This window comes from Bombina bombina, chromosome 2 (genome assembly GCF_027579735.1).
Source record: "Bombina bombina isolate aBomBom1 chromosome 2, aBomBom1.pri, whole genome shotgun sequence".
Taxonomy (NCBI): Eukaryota; Metazoa; Chordata; class Amphibia; order Anura; family Bombinatoridae; genus Bombina; species Bombina bombina.
The window spans coordinates 975,954,229-975,968,399 of NC_069500.1; the positions used below are offsets into that span (position 1 = coordinate 975,954,229).

At 42.7% G+C, this 14,171-nt stretch overlaps 1 protein-coding gene across 2 annotated transcripts in view; it reads left to right on the forward strand.

Moving 5' to 3' along the window:
- Positions 1 to 14,171, forward strand: part of NFKB1 (nuclear factor kappa B subunit 1) — a 287,360-nt gene that overhangs the window by 162,360 nt on the left and 110,829 nt on the right. For both annotated transcript variants that reach the window (XM_053703496.1, XM_053703495.1), the window contains exon 10: positions 2,545 to 2,636. In XM_053703496.1, coding sequence (XP_053559471.1) covers positions 2,545 to 2,636 — 92 coding nt within the window. The remainder of the gene's footprint in view (positions 1 to 2,544; positions 2,637 to 14,171) is intronic.

Here is a 14,171-nt window from a genome sequence, read left to right on the forward strand (position 1 = left end):
AAGTCAATGGAGGCTCCAAATATTTCCAATTTTTTTTTCTAAGACTGGTTTTCCTCGTAAAGTGAGTGACGTCATGATCTTGTGTGAAAAAGTAAATAAATCGTGTTCTTTTTTTAATAAATAAATATTTTTTGTATGTCATGTGGTGTATATTGTTTGTATGCATCGATGAGTGTATGTTTGTGATAATGTTATTAGTTAGATGTAGGTATATGAGGGTCTTTTCCCGTGTGTCAATGTAAGTCAATGGGAAAATGGATTTGTGTGGATTTTTTTCAAACACCCGAAATCTCGCAACTTTAATACTTTGTATTTTAATGAAAAAAAATAAAATAAGAAAAATAAAGATAGTGTTGTGTTTGTATGAGTGTAAGTGTACTTTGTGTAATATTTGTTTTGTGATTCGTGGATGTTTTTTTTGGCGGTATATGTTTACTACTGGGTCTGAGGTGGCGGTAGAAATGTGAGCGTTAGGTGTATTTTGAGTGGCGGTAAATAAACTCTAAATACCGGAGTGCGTAAGAAACCCGCGTTAGGAGCCTCTAACGCTGGTTTTTACGGCTAACGCCGAACTCTAAATCTAGGCCTTAGTTATTATCTTGGAAAGTTTTGTTTTTGGTTGCAATTTCTTCTGCTAGAAGAGTTTCAGAGTTATCTGCTCTGCAGTGTTCTCCTCCTTATCTGGTGTTCCATGCAGATAAGGTGGTTTTGCGTACTAAACCTGGTTTTCTTCCGAAAGTTGTTTCTAACAAAAATATTAACCAGGAGATAGTTGTGCCTTCTTTGTGTCCGAATCCAGTTTCAAAGAAGGAACGTTTGTTGCACAATTTGGATGTAGTTCGTGCTCTAAAATTCTATTTAGAGGCTACAAAGGATTTCAGACAAACATCTTCCTTGTTTGTTGTTTATTCTGGTAAAAGGAGAGGTCAAAAAGCAACTTCTACCTCTCTCTCTTTTTGGCTTAAAAGCATCATCAGATTGGCTTATGAGACTGCCGGACGGCAGCCTCCTGAAAGAATCACAGCTCATTCCACTAGGGCTGTGGCTTCCACATGGGCCTTCAAGAACAAGGCTTCTGTTGATCAGATATGTAAGGCAGCGACTTGGTCTTCACTGCACACTTTTACCAAATTTTACAAATTTGATACTTTTGCTTCTTCTGAGGCTATTTTTGGGAGAAAGGTTTTGCAAACCGTGGTGCCTTCCATCTAGGTGACCTGATTTGCTCCCTCCCATCATCCGTGTCCTAAAGCTTTGGTATTGGTTCCCACAAGTAAGGATGACGCCGTGGACCGGACACACCTATGTTGGAGAAAACAGAATTTATGTTTACCTGATAAATTACTTTCTCCAACGGTGTGTCCGGTCCACGGCCCGCCCTGGTTTTTAATCAGGTCTGATGATTTAATTTCTCTAACTACAGTCACCACGGTATCATATGATTTCTCCTATGCAAATATTCCTCCTTTACGTCGGTCGAATGACTGGGGAAGGCGGAGCCTAGGAGGGATCATGTGACCAGCTTTGCTGGGCTCTTTGCCATTTCCTGTTGGGGAAGAGAATATCCCACAAGTAAGGATGACGCCGTGGACCGGACACACCGTTGGAGAAAGTAATTTATCAGGTAAACATAAATTCTGTTTTTTCACACTATCTACCCTCCACCCTGGTTGTTCTACTACCCTCTTGTAGACAACACTCTCTCTATCTCTTCCTAGAATGTGAGCGGCTTTTGCCCGCTGCCTTTTCCTCATTCTTTCTCTATCTCATGGCCTAAGAAGGGCCATTGCATAAGCTAACTCCCCACTTCTTACCAAATAAAGAATATTTTCAATATAGATATGGGGACCTGATCTAAGTCACTACAACGAAAAATGAAGCCCCATTATATGTAGCTCACAGTTTCTTCCTCACGTCTGCAGGGCACTATGCAATGTCATCTATACATGCTCACCTTACATAGTTACTCTTTTATGTTGGCAAAAGCACTAAACCTAAATATGCTGTTTGAAATTGTATAGCCTAAAACTTTATTATTAGCTCAGACTTGTGAGGATGAGTACTTTTCTATGTTCTCTTCTTTTAAATGACTAACATGTTACAACAATAATCTGTGGTGCTCTGTATTATTAATCTCTGTTGATGAGCGAACATTGTGCATTGTGTTTTTTTTTGATGCTTCAATAAAAAAAAAAATAATTAAAAAAAAAAAAAAAAAAAAAAAAGGTTAGTGCATTTTGATGCCATTCTACTACCTTTGTCCTCTCATATACTGCATTATATATACTCTGAATAACACAGAAAAGTTCATCTGATTTTAATTCAACCACTTTTATATTCTAAGAGAGTAAATTCTTCCTTTACTACATTTTTTGCTTTTTGAGGTTTTTTTGTTTAAAATTTTCCCATGTTTTTGTCAAACTGAGAGTGAATTTTCTGACTTAAATTTTATTCTGTGATTGCCCACTCTGATTATTACATAAATACAGTTTCGTACAGAAGTATTATAATATTTTATACCAATTTTGTTTGTGTGTGTTACAGATGATATTCAAATACGTTTTTATGAAGAGGATGAAAATGGGGGATTCTGGGAAGGATTTGGTGATTTCTCACCAACAGATGTTCACAGACAGGTATGTATATATGTGTTTTGTGTGTGATAGCACATAGCAGAACTATTAACCCAGGTACTGTCCCACTTACAACATTAATATTTTGTTAATTTAAACCATAACACATTAAGTCCTTTTGATACGATTGTTAAACATATATACATTTGCTTGCCATTTGGCACAGTATATAGACAGCATTTATCTCCCTCCCACATTATACAAAGTTGTGTAAACCAGAGCAGGTTCAATCTAAAGCAGCAAGGACATGAAACAACCCTGTTTAGTGTCCAGGTTGCCTTTTTATTATTTTGCATGGGTAGTAACCTGGATAACTAACCATGGGTGGCCTTTAGCTTGATAAAGGGGACCGTGATTTGAAATAACTGATTTTGTCTGCGGAATCTGCCACCTATACTGATCTTGTCAATGCTGCAGTATTTGCTGTAGAAAAGATATGTAATCAAGAGGTAGTGGCAGTGGGGGTCGAAGAAAGAGCCCAGTCCAGCTACTTCCCTGAGTTATATAACAGGGAGTTATTTTCTAAAAAAATAAATAATATAATATAAAAAAAAAATAACTGTTCTATGCTATCATTACCGCCGCTCCTTGCTCTACTGAGCAGGTCTGTTTTTTCTAAGCATATCTGGGCAGGCTGTCTACTCAGAGCCGGCCCGATCGCGTCATTAAACTAAATGTAGCTCGCTACCACTACCCTGAGCGAGCCATTGCAGCAATACTTTGATGGATAATGTTTGCGCTAAGATAATGTTATATAATTCTGCACTATGTGTTTTCTCTTGTTAAGTGTATCCAGTCCACTGATCATCCATTACTTGTGGGATATTCTCCTTCCCAACAGGAAGTTGCAATAGGATCACCCACAGCAGAGCTGCTATATAGCTCCTCCCTTCACTGCCATATCCAGTCATTCTCTTGCAACTCTCAACTAAGATGGAGGTCGTAAGAGGACTGTGGTGTTTTATACTTAGTTTATTTCTTCAATCAAATGTTTGTTATTTTTAAATGGTACCGGAGTGTACTGTTTATCTCAGGCAGTATTTAGAAGAAGAATCTGCCTGCGTTTTCTATGATCTTAGCAGAAGTAACTAAGATCCTTTGCTGTTCTCACATATTCTGAGGAGTGAGGTAACTTCAGAGGGGGAATAGCATGCAGGTTTTCCTGTAATAAGGTATGTGCAGTTAAAATATTTTTCTAGGGATGGAATTTGCTAGAAAATGCTGCTGATACCGAAATAATGTAAGTAAAGCCTTAAATGCAGTGATAGCGACTGGTATCAGGCTTATTAATAGAGATACATACTCTTATAAAAGTGTATTTTAAAACGTTTGCTGGCATGTTTAATTGTTTTTTACATATGTTTGGTGATAAAACTTATTGGGGCCTAGTTTTTTCCACATGGCTAGCTTGAATTTTGCCTAGAAACAGTTCCCTGAGGCTTCCCACTGTTGTAATATGAGTGAGAGGGGCCTATTTTGGCGTTTTTTTGCACAGCAAAAATTACAGACACAGACATCCAGCTTCTTCCTGCATGATCCAGGACTTCTCTGAAGGGCTCAAAAGGCTTCAAAAGTCGTATTGAGGGAGGTAAAAAGCCACAGTAGAGCTGTGGCAGTTGTTGTGACTGTTTAAAAAACGTTTTTGTCATTTGTTATTCCGTTTTTGGTATTAAGGGGTTAATCATCCATTTGCAAGTGGGTGCAATGCTCTGCTAACTTATTACATACACTGTAAAAATTTCGTTAGTGTAACTGCATTTTTTCACTGTTATTTCAAAATTTGGGAAAATTTGTGTTTCTTAAAGGCGCAGTAACGTTTTTTATATTGCTTGTAAACTTGTTTTAAAGTGTTTTCCAAGCTTGCTAGTCTCATTGCTAGTCTGTTTAAACATGTCTGACACAGAGGAACCTACTTGTTCATTATGTTTGAAAGCCATGATGGAGCCCCATAGGAGAATGTGTACTAAATGTATTCATTTCACCTTAAACAGTAAAGATCAGTCTTTATCTATAAAAGAATTATCACCAGAGGGTTCTGTCGAGGGGGAAGTTATGCCGACTAACTCTCCCCACGTGTCAGACCCTTCGCCTCCCGCTCAGGGGACGCACGCTAATATGGCGCCAATTACATCAGGGACGCCCATAGCGATTACCTTGCAGGACATGGCTGCAATCATGAATAATACCCTGTCAGAGGTATTATCTAGATTGCCTGAATTAAGAGGCAAGCGCGATAGCTCTGGGGTTAGGAGAGATACAGAGCGCGCAAATGCTGTTAGAGCCATGTCTGATACTGCGTCACAGTATGCAGAACATGAGGACGGAGAGCTTCAGTCTGTGGGTGACATCTCTGACTCGGGGAAACCTGATTCAGAGATTTCTAATTTTAAATTTAAGCTTGAGAACCTCCGTGTATTGCTTGGGGAGGTATTAGCTGCTCTGAATGACTGTAACACAGTTGCAATTCCAGAGAAATTGTGTAGGCTGGATAGATACTATGCGGTGCCGGTGTGTACTGACGTTTTTCCTATACCTAAAAGGCTTACAGAAATTATTAGACCCGGTGTGCCCTTTTCCCCACCTCCTATATTTAGAAAAATGTTTCCAATAGACGCCACTACATGGGACTTATGGCAGACGGTCCCTAAGGTGGAGGGAGCAGTTTCTACTTTAGCAAAGCGTACCACTATCCCGGTTGAGGACAGTTGTGCTTTTTCAGATCCAATGGATAAAAAATTGGAGGGTTACCTTAAGAAAATGTTTATTCAACAAGGTTTTATTTTACAGCCCCTTGCATGCATTGCGCCTGTCACTGCTGCTGCGGCGGCATTCTGGTTTGAGGCCCTGGAAGAGGCCATCCAGACAGCTCCATTGAATGAAATTATTGACAAGCTTAGAACGCTTAAGCTAGCTAACTCATTTGTTTCTGATGCCATTGTTCATTTGACTAAACTAACGGCTAAGAATTCAGGATTCGCCATCCAGGCGCGTAGGGCGCTATGGCTTAAATCCTGGTCAGCTGACGTGACTTCAAAGTCTAAATTACTCAACATTCCTTTCAAGGGGCAGACCTTATTCGGGCCTGGCTTGAAGGAAATTATTGCTGACATTACTGGAGGCAAGGGTCATACCCTTCCCCAGGATAGGGCCAAATCAAAGGCCAAACAGTCTAATTTTCGTGCCTTTCGAAATTTCAAGGCAGGAGCAGCATCAACTTCCTCCGCTTCAAAACAAGAGGGAACTGTTGCTCATTCCAGACAGGCCTGGAAACCTAACCAGTCCTGGAACAAGGGCAAGCAGGCCAGAAAGCCTGCTGCTGCCCCCAAGACAGCATGAAGGAACGGCCCCCTATCCGGAAACGGATCTAGTGGGGGGCAGACTTTCTCTCTTCGCCCAGGCGTGGGCAAGAGATGTTCAGGATCCCTGGGCGCTAGAGATCATATCTCAGGGATATCTTCTGGACTTCAAAGCTTCTCCTCCACAAGGGAGATTTCATCTTTCAAGGTTATTAGCAAACCAGATAAAGAAAGAGGCATTCCTAAGCTGTGTGCAAGACCTCCTAGTAATGGGAGTGATCCATCCAGTTCCGCGGACGGAACAAGGACAGGGTTTTTATTCAAATCTGTTTGTGTTTCCCAAGAAAGAGGGAACCTTCAGACCAATCTTGGATCTAAAGATCTTAAACAAATTCCTCAGAGTTCCATCATTCAAAATGGAAACTATTCAGACCATCCTACCCATGATCCAAGCGGGTCAGTACATGACCACAGTGGACTTAAAGGATGCCTACCTTCACATACCGATTCACAAAGATCATCATCGGTTCCTAAGGTTTGCCTTTCTAGACAGGCATTACCAATTTGTAGCTCTTCCCTTCGGATTGGCCACTGCCCCGAAAATTTTTACAAAGGTTCTGGGCTCACTTCTGGCGGTTCTAAGACCGCGAGGCATAGCGGTGGCTCCGTATCTAGACGACATCCTGATACAGGCGTCAAGCTTTCAAATTGCCAAGTCTCATACAGAGATAGTTCTGGCATTTCTGAGGTCGCATGGGTGGAAAGTGAACGTGGAAAAGAGTTCTCTATCACCACTCACAAGAGTCTCCTTCCTAGGGACTCTTATAGATTCTGTAGAGATGAAAATTTACCTGACGGAGTCCAGGTTATCAAAACTTCTAAATGCTTGCCGTGTCCTTCATTCCATTTCACGCTCGTCAGTGGCTCAGTGCATGGAAGTAATCGGCTTAATGGTAGCGGCAATGGACATAGTGCCATTTGCGCGCCTGCATCTCAGACCGCTGCAATTATGCATGTTAAGTCAGTGGAATGGGGATTACTCAGATTTGTCCCCTCTACTAAATCTGGATCAAGAGACCAGAGATTCTCTTCTCTGGTGGCTTTCTCGGGTCCATCTGTCCAAGGGTATGACCTTTCGCAGGCCAGATTGGACGATTGTAACAACAGATGCCATCTTTCTAGGTTGGGGCGCAGTCTGGAACTCCCTGAAGGCTCAGGGATCGTGGACTCAGGAGGAGAAACTCCTCCCAATAAATATTCTGGAGTTAAGAGCAATATTCAATGCTCTTCTAGCTTGGCCTCAGTTAGCAACACTGAGGTTCATCAGATTTCAGTCGGACAACATCACGACTGTGGCTTACATCAACCATCAAGGGGGAACCAGGAGTTCCCTAGCGATGTTAGAAGTCTCAAAGATAATTCGCTGGGCAGAGTCTCACTCTTGCCACCTGTCAGCGATCCACATCCCAGGCGTAGAGAACTGGGAGGCAGATTTTCTAAGTCGTCAGACTTTTCATCCGGGGGAGTGGGAACTCCATCCGGAGGTGTTTGCTCAACTTGTCCATCGTTGGGGCAAACCAGAACTGGATCTCATGGCGTCTCGCCAGAACGCCAAGCTTCCTTGTTACAGATCCAGGTCCAGGGACCCGGGAGCAACGCTGATAGATGCTCTAGCAGCTCCTTGGTTCTTCAACCTGGCCTATGTGTTTCCACCGTTTCCTCTGCTCCCTCGACTGATTGCCAAAATCAAACAGGAGAGAGCATCAGTGATTCTGATAGCGCCTGCGTGGCCACGCAGGACCTGGTATGCAGACCTAGTGGACATGTCATCTCTTCCACCATGGACTCTGCCTCTGAGGCAGGACCTTCTAATACAAGGTCATTTCAATCATCCAAATCTAATTTCTCTGAGACTGAATGCATGGAGATTGAATGCTTGATTCTATCAAGGCGTGGCTTCTCCGAGTCAGTCATTGATACCTTAATACAGGCTCGGAAGCCTGTCACCAGGAAAATCTACCATAAGATATGGCGTAAATATCTTTATTGGTGTGAATCCAAGAGTTACTCATGGAGTAAGGTTAGGATTCCTAGGATATTGTCCTTTCTCCAAGAGGGTTTGGACAAAGGCTTATCAGCTAGTTCTTTAAAAGGACAGATCTCTGCTCTGTCTATTCTTTTGCACAAGCGTCTGGCAGAAGTTCCAGATGTCCAGGCATTTTGTCAGGCTTTGGTTAGGATTAAGCCTGTGTTTAAAACTGTTGCTCCCCCGTGGAGCTTAAACTTGGTTCTTAAAGTTCTTCAGAGAGTTCCGTTTGAGCCCCTTCATTCCATTGATATTAAACTTTTATCTTGGAAAGTTCTGTTTTTGATGGCTATTTCCTCGGCTCGAAGAGTCTCTGATTTATCTGCCTTACATTGTGATTCTCCTTATCTGATTTTTCATTTAGACAAGGTAGTTCTGCGTACCAAACCTGGGTTTTTACCTAAGGTGGTTTCTAACAGGAATATAAATCAAGAGATTGTTGTTCCATCATTGTGTCCTAATCCTTCTTCAAAGAAGGAACGTCTTTTGCATAATCTGGACGTAGTCCGTGCCTTGAAGTTTTACTTACAGGCTACTAAAGATTTTCGTCAAACATATGCCCTGTTTGTCGTTTACTCTGGACAGAGGAGAGGTCAAAAAGCTTTGACAACCTCTCTCTCCTTTTGGCTTTGGAGCATAATACGCTTAGCCTATGAGATTGCTGGACAGCAGCCCCCTGAAAGGATTACAGCTCATTCTACTAGAGCTGTGGCTTCCACCTGGGCCTTTAAAAATGGTCTTCGCTTCACACCTTTTCATAATTTTACAAATTTGACACTTTTGCTTCTTCGGAGGCTGTTTTTGGGAGAAAGGTTCTACAGGCAGTGGTTCCTTCCGTTTAAGTTCCTGCCTTGTCCCTCCCATCATCCGTGTACTTTAGCTTTGGTATTGGTATCCCACAAGTAATGGATGATCCGTGGACTGGATACACTTAACAAGAGAAAACATAATTTATGCTTACCTGATAAATTTATTTCTCTTGTAGTGTATCCAGTCCACGGCCCGCCCTGTCCTTTTAAGGCAGGTCTAAATTTTAATTAAACTACATTCACCACTGCACCCTATGGTTTCTCCTTTCTCGTCTTGTTTCGGTCGAATGACTGGATATGGCAGTGAGGGGAGGAGCTATATAGCAGCTCTGCTGTGGGTGATCCTCTTGCAACTTCCTGTTGGGAAGGAGAATATCCCACAAGTAATGGATGATCCGTGGACTGGATACACTACAAGAGAAATAAATTTATCAGGTAAGCATAAATTATGTTTTTTAGGTTTACTGCCCCTTTAATGTCAACACTCTCTGCTTTCTCTTAGTTCAGCAACTTCCTTTTTCTTTCCAGCTCTTGTCTTCCCCAGAACCCTTGTTGATGTTGCTAACTGCTATGCTCTTATTTCTTCTGTTATGTGTGATCAGTCCACGGGTCATCATTACTTCTGGGATATAACTCCTCCCCAACAGGAAATGCAAGAGGATTCACCCAGCAGAGCTGCATATAGCTCCTCCCCTCTACGTCAGTCCCAGTCATTCTCTTGCACCCAACGACTAGATAGGATGTGTGAGAGGACTATGGTGATTATACTTAGTTTTTATGACTTCAATCAAAAGTTTGTTATTTTAAAATAGCACCGGAGCGTGTTATTACTTCTCTGGCAGAGTTTGAGGAAGAATCTGTCAGAGTTTTTTACTATGATTTTAACCGGAGTAGTTAAGATCATATTGCTGTTCTCGGCCATCTGAGGGAGGTAAAGGCTTCAGATCAGGGGACAGCGGGCAGAGGAATCTGCATTGAGGTATGTAGCAGTTTTTATTTTCTGAATGGAATTGATGAGAAAATCCTGCCATACCGTTAAAATGACATGTATGTATACACTTCAGTATTCTGGGGATGGTATTTCACCGGAACTACTCTGTTAAAGGTCACTAATCCTTTTTAATAACTATTTATCATGTTAAACGTTTTTGCTGGAATGTAGAATCGTTTACATTGCTGAGGTACTGTGTGAATAAATATTTGGGCATTATTTTCCACTTGGCAGTTTTTTTGCTTTATTTGTGACAGTTTCGTTTCTCTTCACTGCTGTGTGGGAGAGGGAGGGGCCGTTTTGGCGCTCTTTGCTACGCATCAAAAAATACCAGTCAGTTACTTTTATTTTTCCTGCATGATCCGGTTCATCTCTGATAGATCTCAGGGGTCTTCAAACTTCTTTGAAGGGAGGTAAATTCTCTCAGCAGAGCTGTGAGAATTCTTATAGTGACTGTGAATAAAAACGTTGCTTTGTATTTTTTATGTCAAATTTAATTATTGTTATTTTACTAATGGGAACAAACCTTTGCTAAAAGTTTTGTTGTTTTAAAGTTTGATGCTATAACTGTTTTTCAGTTCACTATTTCAACTGTCATTTAATCGTTAGTACCTCTTTGAGGCACAGTACGTTTTTTGCTTAAAAAGATTATAACCAAGTTGTAAGTTTTTTGCTAGTGTGTTAAACATGTCTGACTCAGAGGAAGATATCTGTGTCATTTGGTCCAATGCCAAGGTGGAGCCCAATAGAAATTTATGTACTAACTGTATTGATGCTACTTTAAATAAAAGTCAATCTGTACAATGTGAACAAATTTCACCAAACAGCGAGGGGAGAGTTATGCCGACTAACTCGCCTCACGCGGCAGTACCTGCATCTCCCGCCCGGGAGGTGCGTGATATTTTGGCGCCTAGTACATCTGGGCGGCCATTACAGATAACATTACAAGATATGGCTACTGTTATGACTGAAGTTTTGTCTAAATTACCAGAACTAAGAGGCAAGCGTGATCACTCTGGGGTGAGAACAGAGTGCGCTGACAATGCTAGGGCCATGTCTGATACTGCGTCACAGCTCGCAGAGCATGAGGACGGAGAGCTTCATTCTGTGGGTGACGGTTCTGATCCAAACAGATTGGACTCAGATATTTCAAATTTTAAATTTAAATTGGAGAACCTCCGTGTATTACTAGGGGAGGTCTTAGCAGCTCTCAACGATTGTAACACCGTTGCAATACCAGAGAAACTGTGTAGGTTGGATAAATACTTTGCGGTACCGGCGAGTACTGACGTTTTTCCTATACCTAAGAGACTAACTGAAATTGTTACTAAGGAGTGGGATAGACCCGGTGTGCCGTTCTCACCCCCTCCAATATTTAGAAAGATGTTTCCAATAGACGCCACCACTCGGGACTTATGGCAAACGGTCCCCAAGGTGGAGGGAGCAGTTTCTACTTTAGCTAAGCGTACCACTATCCCGGTGGAGGATAGCTGTGCTTTCTCAGATCCAATGGATAAAAAATTAGAGGGTTACCTTAAGAAAATGTTTGTTCAACAAGGTTTTATATTACAACCCCTTGCATGTATCGCGCCGATTACGGCTGCGGCAGCATTTTGGATTGAGTCGCTTGAAGAGAACCTTAGTTCATCTACGCTAGACGACATTACGGACAGGCTTAGAGTCCTTAAACTAGCTAATTCCTTCATTTCGGAGGCCGTAGTACATTTAACCAAACTTACGGCTAAGAACTCAGGATTCGCCATACAGGCACGTAGGGCGCTGTGGCTAAAATCCTGGTCAGCTGATGTTACTTCTAAGTCCAAATTACTTAATATACCTTTCAAGGGGCAGTCTTTATTTGGGCCCGGTTTGAAAGAGATTATCGCTGACATTACAGGAGGTAAGGGCCACGCCCTACCTCAAGACAAAGCCAAAGCTAAGGCTAGACAGTCTAATTTTCGTCCCTTTCGGAACTTTAAAACAGGAGCAGCATCAACCTCCACTGCACCAAAACAGGAAGGAGCTGTTGCTCGTTACAGGCAAGGCTGGAAGCCTAACCAGTCCTGGAACAAGAGCAAGCAGGCCAGGAAACCTGCTGCTGCCCCAAAGACAGCATGAACCGAGAGCCCCCGATCCGGGACCGGATCTAGTGGGGGGCAGACTCTCTCTCTTCGCCCAGGCCTGGGCAAGAGATGTTCAGGATCCCTGGGCTCTAGAGATCATATCGCAGGGATACCTTCTAGACTTCAAATTATCTCCCCCAAGAGGGAGATTTCATCTGTCAAGGTTGTCAACAAACCAGATAAAGAAAGAAGCGTTTCTACGCTGCGTACAAGATCTGTTATTAATGGGAGTGATCCATCCGGTTCCGCGGTCGGAACAAGGACAAGGGTTCTACTCAAACCTGTTTGTGGTTCCCAAAAAAGAGGGAACTTTCAGGCCAATCTTAGATTTAAAGACTCTAAACAAATTCCTAAGAGTTCCATCGTTCAAAATGGAAACTATTCGGACAATCTTACCCATGATCCAAGAGGGTCAGTACATGACCACAGTGGATTTAAAGGATGCTTACCTTCACATACCGATCCACAAAGATCATCACCGGTATCTAAGGTTTGCCTTCTTAGACAGGCACTACCAGTTTGTAGCTCTTCCATTCGGATTGGCTACGGCTCCAAGAATCTTCACAAAGGTTCTGGGTGCCCTTCTAGCGGTACTAAGACCGCGAGGGATTTCGGTAGCTCCGTACCTAGACGACATTCTAATTCAAGCTTCAAGCTTTCAAACTGCCAAGTCTCATACAGAGTTAGTTCTGGCATTTCTAAGGTCGCATGGATGGAAAGTGAACGAAAAGAAGAGTTCTCTCTTTCCTCTCACAAGAGTTCCATTCTTGGGGACTCTTATAGATTCTGTAGAAATGAAGATTTACCTGACAGAAGACAGGTTAACAAAGCTTCAAAATGCATGCCGCGTCCTTCATTCCATTCAACACCCGTCAGTAGCTCAATGCATGGAGGTGATCGGCTTAATGGTAGCGGCAATGGACATAGTACCTTTTGCACGCCTACACCTCAGACCGCTGCAATTATGCATGCTAAGTCAGTGGAATGGGGATTACCCAGATTTGTCCCCTACTCTGAATCTGAATCAAGAGACCAGAAATTCTCTTCTATGGTGGCTTTATCGGCCACACCTGTCCAGGGGGATGCCATTCAGCAGGCCAGACTGGACAATTGTAACAACAGACGCCAGCCTACTAGGTTGGGGCGCTGTCTGGAATTCTCTGAAGGCTCAGGGACTATGGAATCAGGAGGAGAGTCTCCTTCCAATAAACATTCTGGAATTGAGAGCAGTTCTCAATGCCCTTCTGGCTTGGCCCCAGTTAACAACTCGGGGGTTCATCAGGTTTCAGTCGGACAACATCACGACTGTAGCTTACATCAACCATCAGGGAGGGACAAGAAGCTCCCTAGCAATGATGGAAGTATCAAAGATAATTCGCTGGGCAGAGTCTCACTCTTGCCACCTGTCAGCAATCCACATCCCGGGAGTGGAGAACTGGGAGGCGGATTTCTTGAGTCGCCAGACTTTTCATCCGGGGGAGTGGGAACTTCATCCGGAGGTCTTTGCCCAAATACTTCGACGTTGGGGCAAACCAGAGATAGATCTCATGGCGTCTCGCCAGAACGCCAAACTTCCTCGCTACGGGTCCAGATCCAGGGATCCGGAAGCAGTTCTGATAGATGCTTTGACAGCACCTTGGAACTTCAGGATGGCTTATGTGTTTCCACCCTTCCCGCTGCTTCCTCGATTGATTGCCAAAATCAAACAGGAGAGAGCATCAGTAATTCTAATAGCACCTGCATGGCCACGCAGGACTTGGTATGCAGATCTAGTGGACATGTCATCCTGTCCGCCTTGGTCTCTACCTCTAAGACAGGACCTTCTGATACAGGGTCCATTCAAACATCAAAATCTAACTTCTCTGAAGCTGACTGCTTGGAAATTGAACGCTTGATTTTATCAAAACGTGGTTTTTCTGAGTCGGTTATTGATACCCTAATTCAGGCTAGGAAGCCTGTTACCAGAAGGATTTACCATAAAATATGGCGGAAATACCTATACTGGTGCGAATCCAAAGGTTACTCCTGGAGTAAGGTTAGGATCGCTAGGATACTGTCTTTTCTACAAGAAGGTTTAGAAAAGGGTTTATCAGCTAGTTCATTAAAGGGACAGATTTCAGCTCTGTCCATCTTGTTACACAGACGTCTGTCAGAAAATCCAGACGTCCAGTCCTTTTGTCAGGCTTTAGCTAGAATCAAGCCTGTGTTTAAAGCTGTTGCTCCACCATGGAGT